This window comes from Lactuca virosa, chromosome 7 (genome assembly GCF_052849685.1).
Source record: "Lactuca virosa cultivar CGN04683 chromosome 7, Lactuca_virosa_CGN04683_v6, whole genome shotgun sequence".
NCBI lineage: Eukaryota > Viridiplantae > Streptophyta > Magnoliopsida > Asterales > Asteraceae > Lactuca > Lactuca virosa.
Window position 1 is genome coordinate 204,770,882 of NC_136432.1, and position 21,660 is coordinate 204,792,541.

General features: G+C 33.3%; 1 protein-coding gene across 1 annotated transcript; it reads right to left on the reverse strand.

The window, feature by feature from the left end:
* Positions 1 to 147: 147 nt before the first annotated feature.
* LOC145126029 (uncharacterized) lies at positions 148 to 18,525 on the reverse strand. The gene is made up of 2 exons (XM_079061433.1): positions 18,038 to 18,525; positions 148 to 758 (listed from the first exon to the last, which is right to left on the reverse strand). The coding sequence occupies exons 1-2, from the start codon at positions 18,411 to 18,413 to the stop codon at positions 250 to 252; spliced, it is 885 nt and encodes a 294-aa protein (XP_078917559.1). The 5' UTR covers positions 18,414 to 18,525; the 3' UTR covers positions 148 to 249.
* Positions 18,526 to 21,660: the final 3,135 nt, after the last annotated feature.

A 21,660-nucleotide genomic window follows, 5' to 3' on the forward strand; every position in this document is an offset into this window, starting at 1 on the left:
TAATGATATTAACTTCTAACCACTAATCAACCGTTCAAATATATATATATATATATATATATATATATATATATATATATATATATATATATATATATATAACTTCGAAACATATTTCCAGATAATAAGTAGCATATATATTGTCCATATAATAAGTAGAATATATATTGTCATCTTTATTTGTGATTAGACATATTAACAAGCTTATAAAAATGTTTTTTGGAATATCGTTACAGAACATGAGTGTGTTCAAAGTGACGAATAAATCGGTACACCTGGTAAAGTGGTTCCTACATCTACAATAAATATGTTACCAGTGATGTAGTTCGATGAGTCATGGATTAGGTATCTAACCAACGAGGTCAAAGCAGGGTCGATAGTGCCAAATTCTCTCAATGGTATGATTGTTGAGGCCACGTTCTTAAGCTTTTTATGTTGAAAGAGCACATTTGTAATCTCGGATTTAAAAAGGCCAGGACATATTGAGTTTACCCTTATTTTGTGGTTCCCAAGTTCCATGGACATCAATTGTGTCATGGTATTCAAGGCTGATTTTGAACAAGAATATGCGATACTTCCAGGAAACTGAACACGATTAAGACCCGAAATAGAAGACATGTTGATTATGGATGCTCCTTGATTGAAAGCAAGCATCTGACGAGAAACATACTTCGACACCAACCATGATCCTTTAAGATTTGTTCTAAAGGTTTTTTCCCAATCTTCTTCTGATAAATCCATTGCGCTATCTACCGGGCCTAAACACATGATGCAACATAAAATAAAAAGTAAGTGAAGATTGAGATAAAGATCCTAGAATTTTACTTATGTTACATTAAACATAAATTTATAACTACTTTATAGGGAACTGAAACATCTAATAGATCGAGACAATTCCAATAAGAAAGTGATCTAAATCTCAACCCCATATAATGTTCTTAATTGACATATATAACAAATCTAAACTTAAAACAAAAATGGATATAAATATATCACCGCTATATAATAATCATATTAGATAGTATTAGACATTAATAGAGATTATCATACTTTACATACTTACATTTAGTATAGTTTCCATATTTAAGTATTGTACTCTATAAATACCTTTGAGATCAATGACAAATATAAAATAATATTTTGAATATACTTTCCATATTTAGGTTTAGTTTAGTATAGTTTCCATATTTAAGTATTGTATTTTATAAATACATTTGAGGTCAATGAAAATCATAAAAAAGTATTTTGAACATATTATATGTTATCATCGTATCAAAGCATTACATTAAACCATGTGTCATCGACCACCACGTCCGGCGACATTATTTAGCCATCGCCAAAGGTTCCTTCCCTATTCACCTCCTATCATTTTGTCTCTTAAAAACCTTGTCGAAAATTACTTTTCTCTACAGTGATATATAATTTATATACCTCTCTCTACTTATTGTATCTATCTTTCTCTAAACCAAGCCATCAACCATACACCACACCATATCCTTATCTTTTTGTGGTGTTATTTTCCTTTTAATAATACCACACCCAACCCTCTTATACAAAATTAATAAAGTCCTAACCTTTTGTTCCTTAATCCATCTCCTACTTCTATCAGTTAAACTTCTTTTATTAGTTTCTTTTATTAACATCATGACTACTCCAAAGCCTCCATCTTCCTTTCTTGTTCCTAAGGTCAACACTGATTTGGTTCTTCATCTTTTTATGTTCTCAAATCACGCTTCTTAGTATGTGGTTTCTAAACGAAAAATAAGTTTTTTTTTAATTCTTTCTACCCTTTTTATCCCTCGGTCCATATAAACCCACAGAACAAGCCATTCATATACATGCATTATATATATATATATATATATATATATATATATATATATATATATATAAATCATTCATGAATTCAACAAAATCTCTAATATAATATCTTGCATTGGTGATAAATAAGCCTCCATATGACATTTATGGTGTATATCTCTGCCTTTCACTCTCTAACCTTATCTTCTCTTTCTTTAAGGATAAATCACAACTCAAGAACCAAAAAGTTCATTACAACCTTCAAGGATTAGGTCACTACATCCTAAACATTACAAATACTATCGTTAAAGAGCAAGCTATTATGTTTTTTAGATCCATTTTCTACAATCCAATGATTACATATTCTTTTCAAGATTAAGACAACACAAGAGCCACTTTCAAGCTCAAATTTCAACATCAACAAGCCAATGTAATTTGAATATAGTTGCAATATATGTTCACCTCCTACTTATATATATATATATATATATATATATATATATATATATATATATATATATATATATATATATATATATATATCCAGTAAGAACGAAATATTTGGTAGAAAATATAAGAAGTGCATCATTTGTATGAATTTTGGCGAATCAACAAAATGAATCTTTAGATAATACAAAAACATTCTGATTTGCAAAAACAATTCCCAAAAAACACATCAATGCTTCATTTTTTAGATAAGTCACTAAAGTTGTCTGAAAAGTGAATTAAAACTTGATTTAGTAAAAAAAAAAAGAATCATCAATGTTTTTTTTCGAGATTGTTTTATGAATCATGTTATTTTGTATCATTTAATGATTCATTTCGTTGATTGACCAAAAAACATGCAAATTGTGCACTTTCTTACCCTTTAATATATATATATATATATATATATATATATATATATATATATAGTCAATATTTTTATTGAAACTTTGGTCTCACACAAACAATGAAGAATATATATATATATATATATATATATATATATATATATATATATATATATAGTAATGTGTCAGGTATAAAACCCTAATGTTAGGGTTGTACCCTATATAAGCTTAATGATTAGCCTCCTTCTTCATTTCTAAGTCATCCTCTTCCCTCTAAAACCCTAAAAATCGTCCTTGAGCCTTCATGGTGACATTTTGAGCTAGTGGAGTCCATTTGTGGGCGTGTTGGGTCCATTTCCATGAAGATGGAGCATGGTGCAAGGATAGGAATCAAGGAAGAGCTTATGGATCTTGCTTGTGTGTCTCATTTCCAGTTTGTTGGAGGTATAAAGCTTTGAACTTGATCATTGATGTCTTAGATCTATCATTTATGAGTTTTGGTTCATTTTGGTCCCAAGAATGAGATCTAGTGGTTTTGATTCCATTCCAGGAGCTTTGAGTTGCCCCTCTTAGTGTTTCTGAGGTTCAAGGTCCATAAAGTTGGCACCTTTAGAGTTTAAATCCATCCATGCATGAGTTGGGGCCATTTTCATGACAGTAGAATCTTATATTTTGAGTTTGGGTTCATTTGGGGCATGCAAAGTCACCAAGTAAGTGGCTTTATGGGTCTAGACATTGTTTAGGACTCAGATATGTGGTTTGAACCTTTGGTCTAGGCATTAAGTGCTTAATGGAAAAAGTGGGCTTAAAAGAGGAGTACGTTGAGCGTAGAAGCAAGTACGCGCATCGTACAGCTGGGTATGTCCTGCATACTCAGTCGGAATGGACTTCACATTTGTGGGCCTCGGGCTGGGCCATTTATTGGACTTAGTTGTTGTGGGCCTTCGTGGACCATCTGGAAAACAGGTTTTTGGACCAAGGAAATTATTGGGCTTTAGGATAAGGCACATTGGAGAGGTTTGGGCCCAATTTGGAAAATTAGGCCATAAGTGGGCCATAATTGGGCCTTGGTTGATTATGGGCTAATGGGCCATCGGAATGCCAAGTTTTTTGGACTAGAAAGATGGTTGGGCATTAAGGTAAGGCCCATATAGAGGCTTGGGCCCAATTTGGAAAATTGGGCCATTGATTGATTAATTGGCCTTTGGGCCTTTCAGATTATAGTTTGGGCTATAGTTTTGGACAAGGCCAGGTTAGGGGTAAAATGGTCTTTTTACCCCAAAGTTTGAAGTTATGATTATGGATTAGAATCCAATTGTTAATTGGGTATTGTTTTGTTATTGGTAGTTGACGAGCTGTCGGCCAACAACCAAGGGTTTTATGTGTGATTCAGCAGTGCGATGTGAGTCTTCTCACTATATCCATGGGTCGAAGGCACCAATGCCGGCCCATTATGTGTTATGTGGTATGCTAGTTGTCTCTGTGATACTTGCATGGAAGACCCCGGGGGGAGCCCGTGACAATTGGATGTCAGACCATAGGGGGAAAGCCCATGGCATTCCAGGTAAAGACCATGGGGGGAGCCCATGTCATAATAGATAAAGACCATGGGGGGAGCCCATGGCAACTATATGTATGTGCATGATAATTTGTGGTATGGTATTTTGGGGAACTCATTAAGATTTGAGCTTAAGGTTTCTAGTTTTTGTTTCAGGTACTCCGGTTTTCAAATGGAAGAGCTCGGGAAGATTGCAGAGCACACACCACATGGTTCCGCATTTTGTGAATTACTCTGGTCAAAATATGTTTTGCTAAATATTGGTTACTCTGGTTTTATAGAAACACTCTGTATTAACGATTTATTAATTTTTTTAAAAAAATTTATGTCGTGATTTTCGGGTCGTTACAAGTTGGTATTAGAGCCTTGGTTTGAGGGATTCAGACGTAATCTCGGGTGTGTCTGAACTCAAACTGAGGGCTTGTTAAAGTTTTCAAAAGAAAAGTATTTTAAGAAAAGAGTTTTCTAAGATAAGAAAGGGTGTTGTGGATGCAATCAGCAGGGCTCAAGTAAGTTTTCCCAAAATACCCATACGTGTTATTTGATATGATTTGATTTATGCATCTGTGAATTGCATGCTAGTTAGGACTAAGGATCTGCTCAGTTCTTGCACGATAGAATGCTAGGACATATGCCTTTGTATTTATATCGTATGAGCTGGTAGACTTGCATGCTCGTGTTGATTAGTTAGTAGTAGTCTTATATGATATGTGATACCTTGTTGCTTTGGATGTACTGGATGCTATGTTAGGATAGGAATATCTACGAGAATCAGTAATTGTTAAGTGTATGCTTTAAAAATTGTACACGGTTAGGATCTTATTTCCCTAGAATAATTGATTTGGCCCTATTTCTTGTTCCTTGTCTGGTTGTGGATCTAGGGTAGAGCCTGTTCTTCGACAGTCTATTTGATCATGTTATGTTTATAATTTGCATGCATAAGGCAACCGGTAGTAAGGGTGGAATTTCTAGCATAAGTGGTGGTAAGTGGGTTGATCGTTGTATGATAATTCTATGGATTGGAGCGTTACTGCATGAATGTTGCTTGCTTTGTGCTTTGTGGAACTCTTAGATTATGGGAGTCAACTACTAAGTAAATATGATGGTATTCATGAGGTGGATGAATGACATTATGGGAGTTCCTCAGCAGCTGATGGCAGGGTGAGGTCGAGAGACTAGGAGAGCCTAGGGATTTCTTCAGTAGGTTTTGTTGCATTGTTTAGTGAGCTCTGGTGTATTAGTGGAGTGGGTGACTTAGAGGATTTAGGATGATTCTTAAGGAAAGTATGGATAGGTGTGGAAGGTAGTATTGGCCCATACTACTGAAAGCAAAGGATCCATACTCGAATCAGGGAGAGTCTTGGAGAATCTAAGAAGTTGGGGAAGAGGATTCTTGAGTATGTTTTGAACTTCTGCATGATCGTATTTCAGATTGTTGATGAGTTTCTAGGAAGGAGGTTTAGGTTCTGGTTCCGGCCCATGTAAGGGTATTGGCCGATTAGTGTGTAGATGCGGGAATTCATCTCGTTGAAATCTATCTGCGGTGTTTTGGAGCAGACTCCTGTGATCTTTGGTTCGGTCAAAGAGGGGCTTTGGAGATCGTGGATGAGCATTTGGGAGTGTTCCGTGTTGAGGTTATGGTTATCATTGGAGCTCGCACTTTTTCTTTTAGTGAGTTTCGTGCTTGTGGAGCTCCTGCATTCTATGGGGAGAGGGACCCCATTTCCAGTAGGAGGTGGTTAGTGGGCATGGTTAACGCGTTCGGGACGAGTGTCTGCTCAAGGAGGCGAAGGTCAAATATGCTTCCTGCCTATTGGAGGTCAGAGCGTGAGATTGTTGGAGAGAGATTGGTCATGAAGTGGGTGATGATGATGTGATACTATGTCAGGGGATGATTTCCCGATCAGGTCAGATGTGTATACTGGAGGGTCTCAGGAAGAGATCCAAGACTTCTGATTAGGGTTTGAGAGGCCAGCATGGCTGGGATCAGTGCAGCACGTGCAGGAAACGACACGATGGAGTTGTCGTTCCACGGGTATAAGTTGCTATAAGTGTAGCAGGATGGATCATGTCAGCAGGGATTGTCCTCAGGGGCAAGCCCGTTATGTTTTCTCTGTGACTAAGTGGGCCACAAGAGGGTCGTCTGTTTGAGGAGAAGGGGAGGAGCAGTGAGTGCGCCTGCTCCGACTATTTTGCGGATTTCTGATAGTCGTGAAGATAGGGAAGGAGCCCCAGCAGAGAAGAGTCAGTCATTGCAATGTCAGACAGGGGAGGTCCATGCTTCGTCAGGTGATTTTGCAGGCATGTTATCATTTGCGTTCTTTTCGGTTATTATCAGTTTTCATGTTGCTTGGGATTTGATATTGATTTGGGTAAGCGTTATCTTCGGTTTATTTCTCTGTTATCGTTGGGGTATATTTTCGAGAATTTATTTATATCTTTTGCATGCCACGAAACATTAGTGGGCTATCGAGGGGGTTGTATCTTGTGTAGCGGGTTCCAATGTGTTCGGTTGATATTTTGGGTTTGATCGAGATCAGTTCAGGGGAATTATGTGGAAGGTATATGGTCAGGATTCAGCGAGTTAGTTCTCTAGTAATCGTCAAGGTTCGGTGGTTCTAGTATTTGTTTCGGTAGGAGCGGATTTGCTTATGGAAGAACTTTTGGGTTCAAGAATTTTTGTTGCTAGGAGGGGAGCGGTGGCAAGAAGATGGTAGTGTCATATGTATGGGTTGTTTGGTCATCGGAAGTGTCAGACGAGCTTTATATTCGCCTGGGTTACAGTCAATTAGAATCCAATAATTCTTTGGTATTAGAAGTGGGATAAGATCTGTCGGTTCAAGGCAAGGGTTATAGTTTTAGTCACCACCGTAAGAGATCAGGAATTGGTATAGTATCGTGGGAGGTGATCTGGATTATCAGGTAGGTTGAGATTTCAAGGGTATCCGTCAGGGTTTCAGGAATCGGGTGATCAATGAATTTGGATAGCAATGGAACGCTAGTATTATTTAGCGCAGGGTATGGACGGTTCACACAATTTGAGAAAGATGGGTCGAAAATCCATAGGGATTAAAAGGTGGCAGACCTTCGTTGAGACCAAGTAAGGGAGAGTTAAGTGGCTGTTTAGATTGAGGTTGTGTTGGTTTGAGTATGGTAATACGATGAGTGGTAACCATGGTTGGTAGAAGGTGTTGTAAGACTGCGATGGGATCGTAGCAATCACCAGTTCGAGGGAAACTATTATTAGAGTCGGTCGAGTGTGATGGGGAATCAGTTCGTGCCTTGGGCACGTCGGTCAGGATTGTCGAGGAGTATTCTCTGTTTTGGGTTGAGGACCGTTGGTGTCCGGGTCAGAGTCGGGCCTGTATAGCTTTAGATGAGTAGGACCCATGAGCGAGGCCCGTGTGATTATGATAGATCAGGCGGTCCTGGTAGATACCGTTGGGTCAAGGTATCAGATCTTGAGTTGCAGGATCATGTGGGGGATCAGTGTGTGATGCAGAGGGGTTTTAGGCTGGGTAGCCATGCTGTTTGGACTCTTAGGAACCTGATGGTTGGACTAGGTGCAAAACTGGTAGTCTCAAATGTGGTTTGGGGGTAATTATTTATCGGTCAGGTGAGGGTTCATCGAGAATCAGAAGGGTGTGGTGTGAAATGCAAGTGTAAATTCGTGAATCTCGGGTTATGATTGGAGTGTTAAATTAGTTTTGGGTAAGAACTTGATGTCGGGTATCGCGCATGATTTTCGTTTCAGTGGAATAAGAATTGGGGGTATCTATATGCCTAAGGCATCGCTCGCAGGGTTCAAGGGTAATGAATGAGTTTAGTTTTGATAGCAATTGAGCCGTTGTGTTGTATCTTTAGTTGGTTCTGTCTGCGATAGGGCCTCAGTGTGTTTGGAATCAGGAGAAGGTAGGGCATTGGAGACCGGGTATGTTATGAGACTGTAGTTGGTCTTGTGGCATTCTTTTAGCAGTAGGTTTGGTGTCAATGTGGTTTTGGGTATTATCGCCAGATAAGGTTGCTCTCGGAAGTCGTGTGGGGATACTGTGTGTTTGAGTGTCTTTTAGCTCAGCAACCTGGTAGGAGTCTGATGTTTCTAATAGTTGGCAGACAAGTTGGGACCAGGGAGGTCCCGACTGCCTTTGGAAAGCAGATAGGTGGCAGCAAGGCGAGTCAGAGTGGTCTCAGTGATTTGGGCTTCAAATGAGGAGTCGCTTGTATCTCGGGGTATATGTTAAGTCGCTCGCAGTTGGATTAAATAATATCAGAGTCGTTGATTAGACCCTGTTGCACAGCTCTCGTATGAGTCTAACTGTTGCAGGGAGGAATTTTCTACTCGAAGGATTATCTGAACCTTCTGGCAAGTGCAATTATTTTGCAGTTGTTTACGATCAGTGGTTTTGTTCCATTGGAAGCATCAAGATAATCAGGGTTAGAAGTATTGTGTTAGTATGATAATCATGAGGAAATGGTATGATAGTGTTTCAGCATGGGCGGTTTGTCAGGAAGGCAGATCGATTTGAGGTTTCGAGTTTCGGGAAAGATAGAGGTGGTTTTTTGCAAGGGGTTTAAGGTTCGTTCCTTTTCAGGTTTGGTAAGCTCTGCTAGGGTTGGTTTTGGTTGCCTTTGGATGGTTCGGGTATTCGGTTTGTGTTTTGGAATCAAAGGGGCATTTTGGTAATTTGTCAACTCGGGTTTTATGGAAAGTGGATGTTCGTTCGGGATATCTTATGGTGAGTATGAATTGATATTAGTGTTGAGTGTCTCGGTACCTTTTTGTGGGTACAAGGATGGTCGGATGCGGAATGGTATTAAGAAAGATATGGCCTTCAGAAGAATTAGGGTTTGGGAAGAACCTTAGTACGCGGGGCGTACCAGGGAGGTACACAGGGCGTACTAATGCGAAGCCGGTTACGCAAGGCGTAGTGTAGAGTACGCGCATCGTAGGTGCGAGATTTGGGTCGGGGTGCGAGACCCTGTACGCGGGGCGTGCGAGGAGGTACATTCGTCGTACGTGGGTCAGGTGGAAAACCCTAATGTCAGGGTTGTACCCTATATAAGCTTAATGATTAGCCTCCTTATTCATTTCTAAGTCATCCTCTACCCTTTAAAACCCTAAAAATCGTCCTTGAGCCTTCATGGTGACATTTTGAGCTTGTCGAGTCCATTTGTGGGCGTGTTGGGTCCATTTCCATGAAGATGGAGCTTAGTGCAAGGATGGGAATCAAGGAAGAGCTTATGGATCTTGCTTATGTGTCTCATTTCCAATTTGTTGGAGGTATAAAGCTTTGAACTTGATCATTGATGTCTTAGATGTATCATTTATGAGTTTTGGTTCATTTTGGTCCCAAGAATGAGATCTAGTGGTCTTGATTCCATTCCAGGAGCTTTGAGTTGCCCCACTTAGTGTTTCTGAGGTTCAAGGTCCATAAAGTTGGCACCTTTAAAGTTTAAATCCATCAATGCATGAGTTGGGGCCATTTTCATGATAGTAGAATGTTATATTCTGAGTTTGGGTTCATTTGGGCATGCAAAGTCACCAAGTCAGTGATTTTATGGGTCTAGACATTGTGTAGGACTCAGATTTGTGGTTTGAACCTTTGGGCTAGGCATTAAGTGATTAATGGAAAAAGTGGGCTTAATAGAGGAGTATGCTGGGCGTACAAGCAAGTACGTGCAGCGTACAGTTGAGTACACGTACTCGGTCAAAATGGACTTCACATTTGTGGGCCTCGGGTTTGGCTATTTCTTGGACTTAGTTGCTGTGGGCCTTTATGGACCATCTGGAAAACAGGTTTTTGGACCAAGGAAATTATTGGGCTTTAGGATAAGGCTCATTGGAGAGGTTTGGGCCTAATTTGGAAAATTGGGCCATAAGTGGGGCATAATTGGGCCTTGGATGATTATGGGCTAATGGGCTATCAGAATGCCAAGTTTTTTGGACTAGAAAGATGGTTGGGCCTTAAGGTAAGGCCCATATAGAGGCGTGGGCCCAATTTGGAAAATTGGGCCATTGATTGATTAATTGGCCTTTGGGCCTTTCAGATTACAGTTTGGGCTATAGTTTTGGACAAGGCTAGGTTAAGGGTAAAATGGTCGTTTTACCCCAAGGTTTGAAGTTATGATTATGGATTTTTAATTGGGTCAATTGTTAATTGGGTATTGTTTTGTTATTGGTAGTTGAGGATCTGTCAGCCAACAACCAAGGGTTTTCTGTGAGATTCAGCAGTGCGAGGTGTGTCTTCTCACTATATCCATGGGTCGAAGCACCAATGCCGGCCCATTACGTGTTATGTGGTATGCTAGTTGTCTCTGTGATACTTGTATGGAAGACCCTGGGAGGAGCTCGTGGCAATTGGATGTCAGACCATAGGGGGAAAGGTAATGGCATTCCAGGTAAAGACCATGGGGGGAGCCCATGGCATAATAGATAAAGACCATGGGGAAGCCCATGGCAACTATATGTATGTGCATGATAATTTGTGGTTGTATGTGGTATGGTATTTTGGGGAACTCACTAAGCTTTGAGCATACAGTTTTCAATTTATGTTTCAGGTACTCCGGTTTTCAAATGGAAGAGCTCGGGAAGATTGCAGAGCACACACCACATGGTTCCACATTCTATGAATTACTCTGGTTAAAAGATGTTTTGCTAAATATTAGTTACTCTGGTTTTATAGAAACACTTTGTATTAACGATTTATTAATTTAAAAACAAAAAAATTTATGTCGTGATTTTCGGGTCGTTACAAATGTCGAAAATGATATATCTCACTTTCAAATTTCTTTTACAAGCTTCATCAAAAATCACCATTCCGATAAATCACAATCAACTTTCAAATAACGATATCAAATTTTCCTCTTTTTTATAATCAAAATATGATTATAAAACCTTCAAGTGAGCATGAGAATATGCTCGAATCAGATATATCAATGGTATACTCCACTTCGACAAATGGAATAAATGTGAAGCTTCAAATCCGAAAAAGTCAAAAAAATATGACACCTTTCAAAAGTTTGACTTTCAAAACAGCCTTGACTTGAAACAAAATCCAATATGTACTGTTCACGTAAAATAGGTTTGCGAAAAAATCAGATTTAATCAACCCGAACATCAGCCCTTGAAATCCTCTATAATAAATCAAAATCTTTTTGCCACGGGTTAATGTCATAAAAACCCTTAAGTTTTCAAGTTTTTTTCGGTTTTGCCCAAAGTTGAAATTTATGTTCGTTTTTGCCGCAAACTTCCAATTTTTTTTTTCAGTTTTGCCCCTTTAACATATTAAACCGGTTATTTGTAAATGTGGCAGCCACGTATGCGCTGATTGGGATACTTTTGCTGACGTGTCAGCCACACATTTGTTTTTATATAAAAGGCTTCACAAAAATTCTTTAAAAAAAGGAAATGAGGTGAGCAGGGTTCGAACCTGCCACTTCAAACTCACAAATGCAAAGGTTTACCACTGAGCTACATTGGTCTTCGTGACTTATTACCTGAAGATATAAATATAATGTATATCACGGAAACAAGTTAAATTGCTTTTCATTTAGATTATTATTATTTATTTATTATTTTCAATATAAATAGGTATTTTTTTGAATTTACACTATAAATATTTTTTTTTCGTATTTTCAAAATAAATAGGTATTTTTTAAAATTATCACTATAAATTTTTTTTTCGTATTTTCAATATAAATTCATATATTTTTTTGTATCATAGGTAGTTAAATACATGCATTTATTATTTTCAATATAAATATCTATATTAGAATGTATAATTACTTTTTTAAATATAAATACCTATATATAGGTATTTATATGTATAAAATATAAAAATACCATATAAAATATGTTTAAAAATGTCTATACATTTTATATGTATAAAAAAATATTTTTATACGTATAAATACATTCAAAAATATCTCTATATGTTTATATATGTATAAAAATGTTTTTATACATATAAATAACATTTTTTACATCTAAATAACGATGTTATACATATTTAGATGTATAAAAAAGTTTCTCATACAGATAAACTGCATCGATATGTTTTTATAAAAAATAAATACATATATACCTAATATATATGTTAAAATACATTTTTATGCGATTTATATGTTTTTTTAATAATAATACGGTTTTCAATATATAAAACGCTCGAAAAAATGTAATAATATTAATAATAATAACAAAAACAATAATAATAATAATAATAATAATAATAATAATAATAATAATAATAACAAAAACAATAATAATAATAATAACAAAACAATAATAATAATAATAATAATTTGTTCCAGTGGTAGAAAATATGTATATTAAGTTTGTAAATAAAATGTAAGAATCCTTCTAGCTCGATGGTTGAAGTCTGTGCCGGATGAGTCGAAGGCCCGGGTTCGAAACTTCATGCCCTCAATTTTGTTCAAAATATGCGTTTTTCATTTAAAGGCAGCAACGCTGACGTGGCCAGCCACGTCAGCTCCTATTCAGCATCTTCCCTCCAATCAGTTGAGGATTGACCGGCAATAGAAGGTAAAGGGGCAAAAGTGAACATTTTATCCGGTATTTGAGGCATAAACGAACATAAATTTCAACTTTGGGCAAAACCGAAAAAAACTTAAAAACGTAAGGGTTTTTATGACATTAACCCTTTTGCCACATGTCATCTTTTTATTCATTTGGACACATGACATTTTCTAGAATTTTTGAATTTTCTATTTTCCACTTGTCATTTTATTGTATTTTTCATTTTATTAAATTAAAATTCTACATTTAAATGTAAGGTAATATATATGTAAGGTATTTATTAGAAAGGGTTTATATATGTAATTTATTCAATGTATTAAAACCTCATTAATTTTAATAGTTTAATTTTTTTTTATTTTTATTATAAATTCAAACTTCTCAAATTGTAAAAATTTCATATTTAATTTTTTTTAAATAAACTCGTGTAATACATGTCTCACACCTAGTTTGTAGATATTTCTGAATTTGGATCAAAACTATGACGACCAAAAGTGAAAAATAGTAATCTTCTTCCCCAATTGATCGATTTATGCGAGCAGCAACTGCGAAACCCAGAAGATACAATCTGATGTGAGACATTGTAACTACGAAGCACCAGAAACATTTCAATTGCGAAACACATCTATCAAATTGCGGGATCCAGCAACTACAAAGCATCTGATTACGAGTCTGAACACATACGAAGCACCAAATGCGAGACTGAATCAACTGCGAGACATAGAAATTGTGAAGCATTCATTCCAATTACAAGACCATCATCACTGCGAAGGTATTATTCAAATCTGCAAGACAATTGATTTCAATTAAGAGACCTGCGCTCCAATAGACTATGTTCCGACTTCCGACTGTCTTCATAGCTTCGCACCAACTGCCTTCGCAATTCCGATTGAGGGACAATTGATTTAAATTGTTATGCATCAGATACGAAATTAAGATACTGATTGTGAGAACTTTATTAACTGTGAAGGCTTATTCCAAATGCGAGACCAACAAACAAAATTGCCAGTCCATCGCAACAACTGCCTTCGTTTATTTAATCTGATTTTGACTTTTCTTTCTTTGACCATCGAAGAAAGAAAAGTGATATTCCCTGACTTAAAATTCTAATACGAGTTGAGTTGACCTGATTTGATTGAGTGGGTCTGATTGAGTGGGTGATTTGAGATACATATATCTTTATCATATCAAAGAACTGGCTTGAAATCGAATCAATTATAGATTGACACAGGATCACAACTGAATCTTCAAATCAATTTCCACAATTAAATTTCATAACAAATCAATGAGCTCATGAGATCGACAAAATCAGATCGATCACAAGAATATTAATGTAAACAATTGAGCAAAAGAATGATGAATTTTAACATTCAATTGATGAATCGCAATCCGACGAACAGTTCAAATATATAAAACTGAATCACGATCAGATGAGAGATATGAATGAGATAATTTTAGAGAAAATCAAGCTTTGAATTGAATCGGTAGACAATTTTGATCTTAAACCACATGAAGTCGTGAATCACTTTTGACGGAACAACAGGAAGAAGTAGTCAAGTAGATAGCAAAATTTATTTGATTTTGGGCCTAGAATTGGATTCAATGAACAATAAAAAGATTTAATTGATTTGGACACAAAATAGATCAAATGAAAAGAATAGATCAGAAAATTGGATCGGGCTTTGAATTAAAATAAATCCAATTAGATATGAATGATGAAGAGTATCATGAAAATAAGAATATGATTCAAAAAATCAAGAAACATATCAACATCTTTTGAATTGTGAAGAATTTGTCAAATCATGAATCGATACTCGAAATGATCACCCAGATCTTCAAGCACCACTCTGATACCAATTGTTATGACATTAAACTCGGATTTGACATGCGGAAATTATAAGAACACAATCCGAATGATATGATTTGGTGAACAAGATATTGTAATCAACTATTGAGAGGAAATTAAAAAATAAAAGGAAATTGCAATTTATCTACTCTAGGCTAAAGCATATCAACTCACATAAGGACTATATCTTGCCACACACAGGGAGTACAATATGTCTATTTATAGGCAAATACACAAGTCAAGGTAAATAACACACATAAGTCATAAAGAGGACCCTTGTCATTATCCATATAGAACTTTGCATCAAATATTTGGAATTACTTTAGTTATACTTTTCAAATTTTCTTTCAAAGATTGTTCACCGATAACCATCATTCTTACGAGCTTGGGCTTTTTCTGCATTTCAGGGACTTCATAAGGATTAACAATGTTAATGTTAGACCCCCCCTTCTCCTTCTTGTTGCGAAGTAGCAACGCTACTCGGAACACCTTCAGAAGTATGGGGCTATGACAATAGACACGATGAGGGATGTAATAATCATATGTGAATATAAAATTAAGTATATTTATATATGCATATTACTTGGTATATTCTTATATGTATATTCAAGTGATGATTCATATATGATTATGTTGATTGATGACAAAGATGGCTGTGACAGATGTGTTGGATGTGGTGGCGGAGGAAAAAGGAGGTGGTGACGCTTCTTATCTATAGATGAATATAACATGTCTTTTACAACGTCGAATCACTGGAGCGACTATATATATATATATATATATATATATATATATATATATATATATATATATATATATATATATATATAATCATTGTCATATTATTAAAAACTATATGTGATTGTACAATGCTTTATTATACGAATAAATGCATATATATTTTATATCTTCTAAATTGCTTTTTTTTTCTTAAACTTTATCTATAAAATTATAATGTAAATAAATATCTAACACCATGTTAGTTAGGTAAAATGATATTTTCCATAATTTTACCTTTTTAAAATATCACTTTCACTCATTTATCTTCAACTTTGTAAAATGTCATTTTCACCATTTCATTTTCTAAACTTTTATGTTTATCTTGGTGCTCATAAAATTTATTATAGCTAATAGTACAAGTGGTAATGCACAATATACAATCATATCAATGCTTAAAGTGCACTTCAACTTTGTATAATCTATCACTTTAAACCCCTCTATTTTTTAAATTGATATTTTTCATCCATTTACTTTTTAAAATATCACTTTCACCCTTCCACCTTCAACTTTATAAAATATCACTTTCACCCATTCGTTTTCTGAACCTTCTTATCCCGTAGTATATATAAATACGATTCCCCCCTTTACTTTGTAAAATGCATTTTTCACCCCTCTCTTTTTTAGAATGTTACTTTCACCATCTCAACATGAAAATCACTATAGCTAACACTACAATTGTTATTGTACAATGTACAAGTATGTCAATTCATAAAGTGCAACTTCAATCCCTCAACTTTGTATAATCTGTTACTTACAACCATTCTTTTTGTTAAAAGAATATTTTCTATTCCTTTACTTTTTAAAATATCATTTTCACCCCCTCCACTGTCAACTTTGTAAAATGTCACTTTCACCTATTCATATTTCTTCTTCAACTTTGTATAATCCGTGACTTGCAGCCCCTCTATTTTATAAAATGATACTACCTCCGTCCCAAATTAATTGTCCACATTTGATTTTTGAAATCTTTATTCTTTAACTTTGATCTTAAATATTTTTGTTTTCGATAGATAATAATTGATGCAAAATATATGAATGGTTGTATTTTAAATTTATTTTCATTGTTATAAGTTTTATCAAGTAATATATAACACAAGTAATAATATTTAAAGTCAAAGTTGAAGAAAAAAAACTTCAAAAATCAAAAGTGGATAATTAATTTGGGACGAAATGAGTATATTCGCTCATCTACTTTCCAAATTCGCAACAAAAACACGTAAAAATCCATGATAAAACGCAGACTCAATTACTAGTAATATCTGTAGTACAAATGTTTTATTATATGCATAAATACATAGATATTTAATATCTTTCAAATTATTATTTTTATACTTCGTTTACAATATTCTAATATAAATAAATATCTGATAGTATTTTACTTAGATGAATTTGAGACTTTTAACTTTTAAGTGATTTAACATCTTCCTATATATTTATTATGGTGATACGTTTACTTTTAAAGTTATTGTAAGTTTTTGTATATATATATTTATCAAACAATTTAAGTTTGTCCTTAGTTGTTATAAGATTAGATTAAATAAAATGAACCAAATCATTATTTTATGATAAATATATGCCAAACATTGATTAACACAAGGACATGTATTTTCCAATTGTATATGGTATATATATGTCGTCGAAAGAATCAAAAGAACGAAAAAAGTTTTTTGTGGATTTATTATTAGTTTGTTGATCTAACTGACTTCCATGAGATAATTTTGTTATTTTGTTCGATGTAAAATTTATTATTAATATATGATATTTATAGGACAAATGATGTATTGATGTACTCTATGCATAATACATAGATGTTTTGTATCCTTCAAATTAATTTTTTTCTTAACTTTATTTACAAAAATCTGACGTAAATATACATTTGATAGTATTTTAGTAAGGTGAATTTGAGACTTTAGTGGGTATATATGTATGTCGTTGTAAAAAAAAGCTTATCTTCTGTAATATTCATTACAATGATAAATTTATCTTAAATAGAGTTTTGTGTATATATCCATTAAACAATATAAGTTTGTCATCACTGTTACACGATTAGATTAATGTATCGAATTAACCAAATCATTATTTTTATGACAAATATAGGCCACACATTGGTAACACAAGACTATGTATTTGCCAATTGTATTTAGTATGTGAAACATAATTTCGTCAAAAAAATCAAAAGAACATACAAGTTTTTTATGGGTTTATTATTAGTATTTTAATAAAGTTAACTTTAAAAATATAATTTTGTTATTTTGATCGAACTTGTGATGGAAACTTTATTATTAATAGATGATATATAGGGATGATCGACTTATAAATAATTTTATATATTCAGATTAGATTCAAAGTTTTCAAATTCATCAAGGATAATGCCAAATTTTACCACATATTTAGCTATTCAATAATAGATACGTTTATATAAAGAATTTAAAACTCCATATAAATTGCAAACGAAAACTCACACTTTCTTTATAACTTAATATTTCAAACTAAATTTTGTATTCAAACCCCGTTTCAAATAAAAAAACTTTTGTATCTAAACTCTTCAATAATCACCATTGATATTTGATAAAAGGACGACTATGATTGCCCTTGGGATTAATAATTAGTCTTGCTTAAACATAAATTACGACGAGATATATAAAAACTTAACTCGAGAGAAAAGACTAAAAAGAATTTGAAGTTACCTCTAAAACCGGCGTTGTTGATCAAAGTATGGATGCAGCCAAAAGCCGCCCAAGCCTTTTGCACAACGGCTTCGATGATAGGACCTTTGGCACTGATATCAAGCTCAAGTGCCACCGCCAAGACATCATGTGTAATTGCTTCACCTTCGTTTGCATGAACATTAGAGATTTCCATGTTGTTAATTTCATGGCATAGAGCCTTGAGTTTGTTGGTTCGACGTGCAGCAGCAATGATCTTGCAACCAGCTTTGGCTAAGTCGATACACAACTCCCGGCCAATACCTGAGGATGCACCCGTAACCATCACAATCTTGCCTCTAAGGTCTAGCCATGGTTCAGACACGCTTGTTGCAATTTGTTGAGTAGAAACTGCCATTGATCTTTAAACTTTGATAACTTGTTTCCAAGTTTTAAATGAACTAATAACAAAAACAGGAAACTATAGATTTTATAACGTAGCTATTGGTAGTGTACATGTGTAGTCCAAAACTTTCATGTGTTCGTATTTTTTCGGATGAAAAGTTAACTTTATATCCTTTTGATCATGAATTTAATAATAAGTGTGAATTGTTGGGTAACTCTTAATCTCCTATCATGTGTACTGCACAATAAATTTTGGTCGATTGATTTCCTGATTTTCAACCTCGGACAACTGCAACTTAAATGGTTAAAAAAATTCTTTTTGTATTTTTTGTTCAAATTTTATAAACTTAAATATACAAACACAAATACAAAGAAAAAAGAAATCTAAAACTACAAACATAAAATTGCAAAGGAAAATAAATGAGGATAAAAAAGCTTTTGAAATTTTGAAAAAAACCCAAATCAACAACTACCACAAATCATAAAGAGTCATACCATATTCATTCAAGGTTGTCAAAATCATGATCCTATCTTATATTTTTCGGATAATGCCATAAAAAGCCTTAAGTTTTGTTGAAAATGTTGGTTTTACCCTTCGACAGATGTTTGGTTTGTTAAAATTAAATAGTTTTTTAAAATTTAAATAGTTTTTTAAAATTTAATAAAACTAAATAGTTTTTTAAAATTTGATAAAACTAAATAGTTTTTTAAAACTAAATAGTTTTTTAAAATTTAAATAGCAAACTAATATAATTTTTATCGTACTTATATTATGACAACCAAAATCAAAATATATTTTTATCTTTAAGTACAGTAAATTTTATATTGATTCGATATAAACTTTTGATATTTAAATTTTAAAAAATTATTTAACTTTATCAGGTTTTGAATATATTCCTTAATTAATACTTAAACTTTTCAAAGCAAAATTAAAAAATATTTGTTAGCTAATATATTTGTGTAATAATTTAGACAAATATATTTATATGTTTTATGTTTAAAAGGTTTATGTTTGTGGTTCAAAAATAATAACTTATACAACCATATTTATTTTTATAAAAAAATATACAATATATTAATATTTATGAAACACAAACTTTTTAAACATATAAAAGATTTTTATTTTCCTTTAAAAAGATAAGTGCATGGAAATAATGCCACGACATAGTCTTTATGATCACCTTCAAAATTGTTCTACAAGCCATGGATATATACAACGAATCCAAAAAAACCACATAAATTATGGATAAGAATAAGATTAGATAAGTCTATATCACAAACTCACAGAAAGATATCCGACATGTGCTCACCGAGTGTGATCATAGTCTCTATATGGTTGCATTATTTCCTTGTAATTATTTATTAAAGGAAAATAAAAAATATTTTATATGTTTAAAAGGTTTGTGTTTCATAAATAATAATATATTATATTTTCTTATAAAAATAAATATGGTTTTATATTATTATTTTTGAAGCACAAACATAAACCTTTTAAACATATACAATATAAATATATTTGTCTAAGTTATTATACAAATATATTAATTATCATTTTTTTTTTAAAATTTTGCTTTGAAAAGTTTAAATATTAATTAAAGAATGTATTCAAAATTTCATAAAGCTAAATAATTTTTAAAATTTAAATATCAAAAGTTTATATTGAACCAATATAAAATTTAACGTATTTAAAGGTAAAACTATGTTTCGATTTTGGTTTCATAATATAAGTACGATAAAATTTATATTGATTTGATATAAAATTTTGATATTTAAATTTGAAAAAACTATTTAGTTTTATCAAATTTTGAATATATATATATATATATATATATATATATATATATATATATATATATATAATCTTAAGTGCTTTTTTTGCAAAATATTTGTAAACTCAAGGGCTTTTTTGTAAATAATATTTCATAGTAACCTGGAAACCTGCTATTACAGGTAAAAATGGCAAAACCGACAAAAAAAATGGCAAGTTTGTGGCATAAACGAACCAAAAATCTGTCAAAGGGTAAAACATATATTTATGGCCAAACTTAAGATTTTTTATGGCATTACCCGTATATTTTTTACATATATTAAGATCGTGACCTTAAGATTGAAATGAGATCAGAAAATCCTATTAAAATGAATTAGTCTTCAAATTTCCTCGCAATATCTTGTTTGTGGTGCACCCATAATAGCTTGATGTTGAATAATACATCCATGGTGTAATCAACTTTAACTTCTTAAACATAATGTATAATTGTTATTGCTACAACTGAAAAAAAAAATTATAAGAAAAAAAAAACAAAATCTTAAGCTGTTACGCATAAAAGAAAATAAAAAAAGCATCGTGACCATGATCAAAATAATAATATCACAAAGGGAATAGTATGAGTACGTTCTATATTATAATAGATGAAATGATGATACAATATTAGGCTTCTTTACGACAATGTCGGTTGATTTCATAGTTTAAATTTAGTGGAGGAATTTTGAATATACTCACGAAGGGAAAAGGTTGTCATTATCGCATCCGACCATTATCATTTTGTATAAATTTATATATTATATATTTTCTGACATGGTTCTAATTTTTATTATATAATTACTTTTTTAAGGTGTAATATAAATTAAATTATAAAATAAATTATTTCAATAGTTAACTATTGCATGTAAATTTTGAATAAGAGGATAATAAATAAGAAGGGATATATTGACGGATTAGCCTATTAGATTGGTAGGTTAGATGTTAGCCTATTAGATTAGTAGATTAAATGTTCAAGAAGCGTGGCCTAATATTATATATAACTTTAAAGTAAATTGCAGAATTTGTTAGACTATTAGATTATTAAATGTTCAAGGAGCGTGGCCTAATATATAACTTTAGGAGTAAATTGCAGAATTGATCTATGTAGTTTACCAAAAATGTAGTTTCAGACCATTTTTTTTTCACATACTAATGGTCTAAAATTCTATCGACTTAACTCTTATTAAATTGGTCGCATGCTCTTCATGTAAGGGCATATTTGTCATTTTCGTGGTTTCTCTCCTATTATTTTATTATTTAAAAATATCATCCATTTTCTCTCTCTCTCTCTCTCTCTCTCTCTCTCTATGTGTGTGTGTGCGCGCGTACGCTTGTGTGTGTTGATGTTTTGCCGGAAACCATTATCGCTACTGCCATTTACGGCGGATTCCACCTAGCCACCTGCTCGTTTGCATGTTCGTCCTCCAAATTTTAACATAACTAGTAAAGAACCCGCGGC

Bases quoted from the DNA above. Each gene is read 5' to 3' on its own strand.
- LOC145126029 (XM_079061433.1), bottom strand. From the start codon at position 18,413: ATGGCAGTTTCTACTCAACAAATTGCAACAAGCGTGTCTGAACCATGG. The intron at 759-18,037 runs GTAACTTCAAAT...TCATGTGTTTAG, and splicing joins CAACAACGCCGGTTTTAGAG to GCCCGGTAGATAGCGCAATG.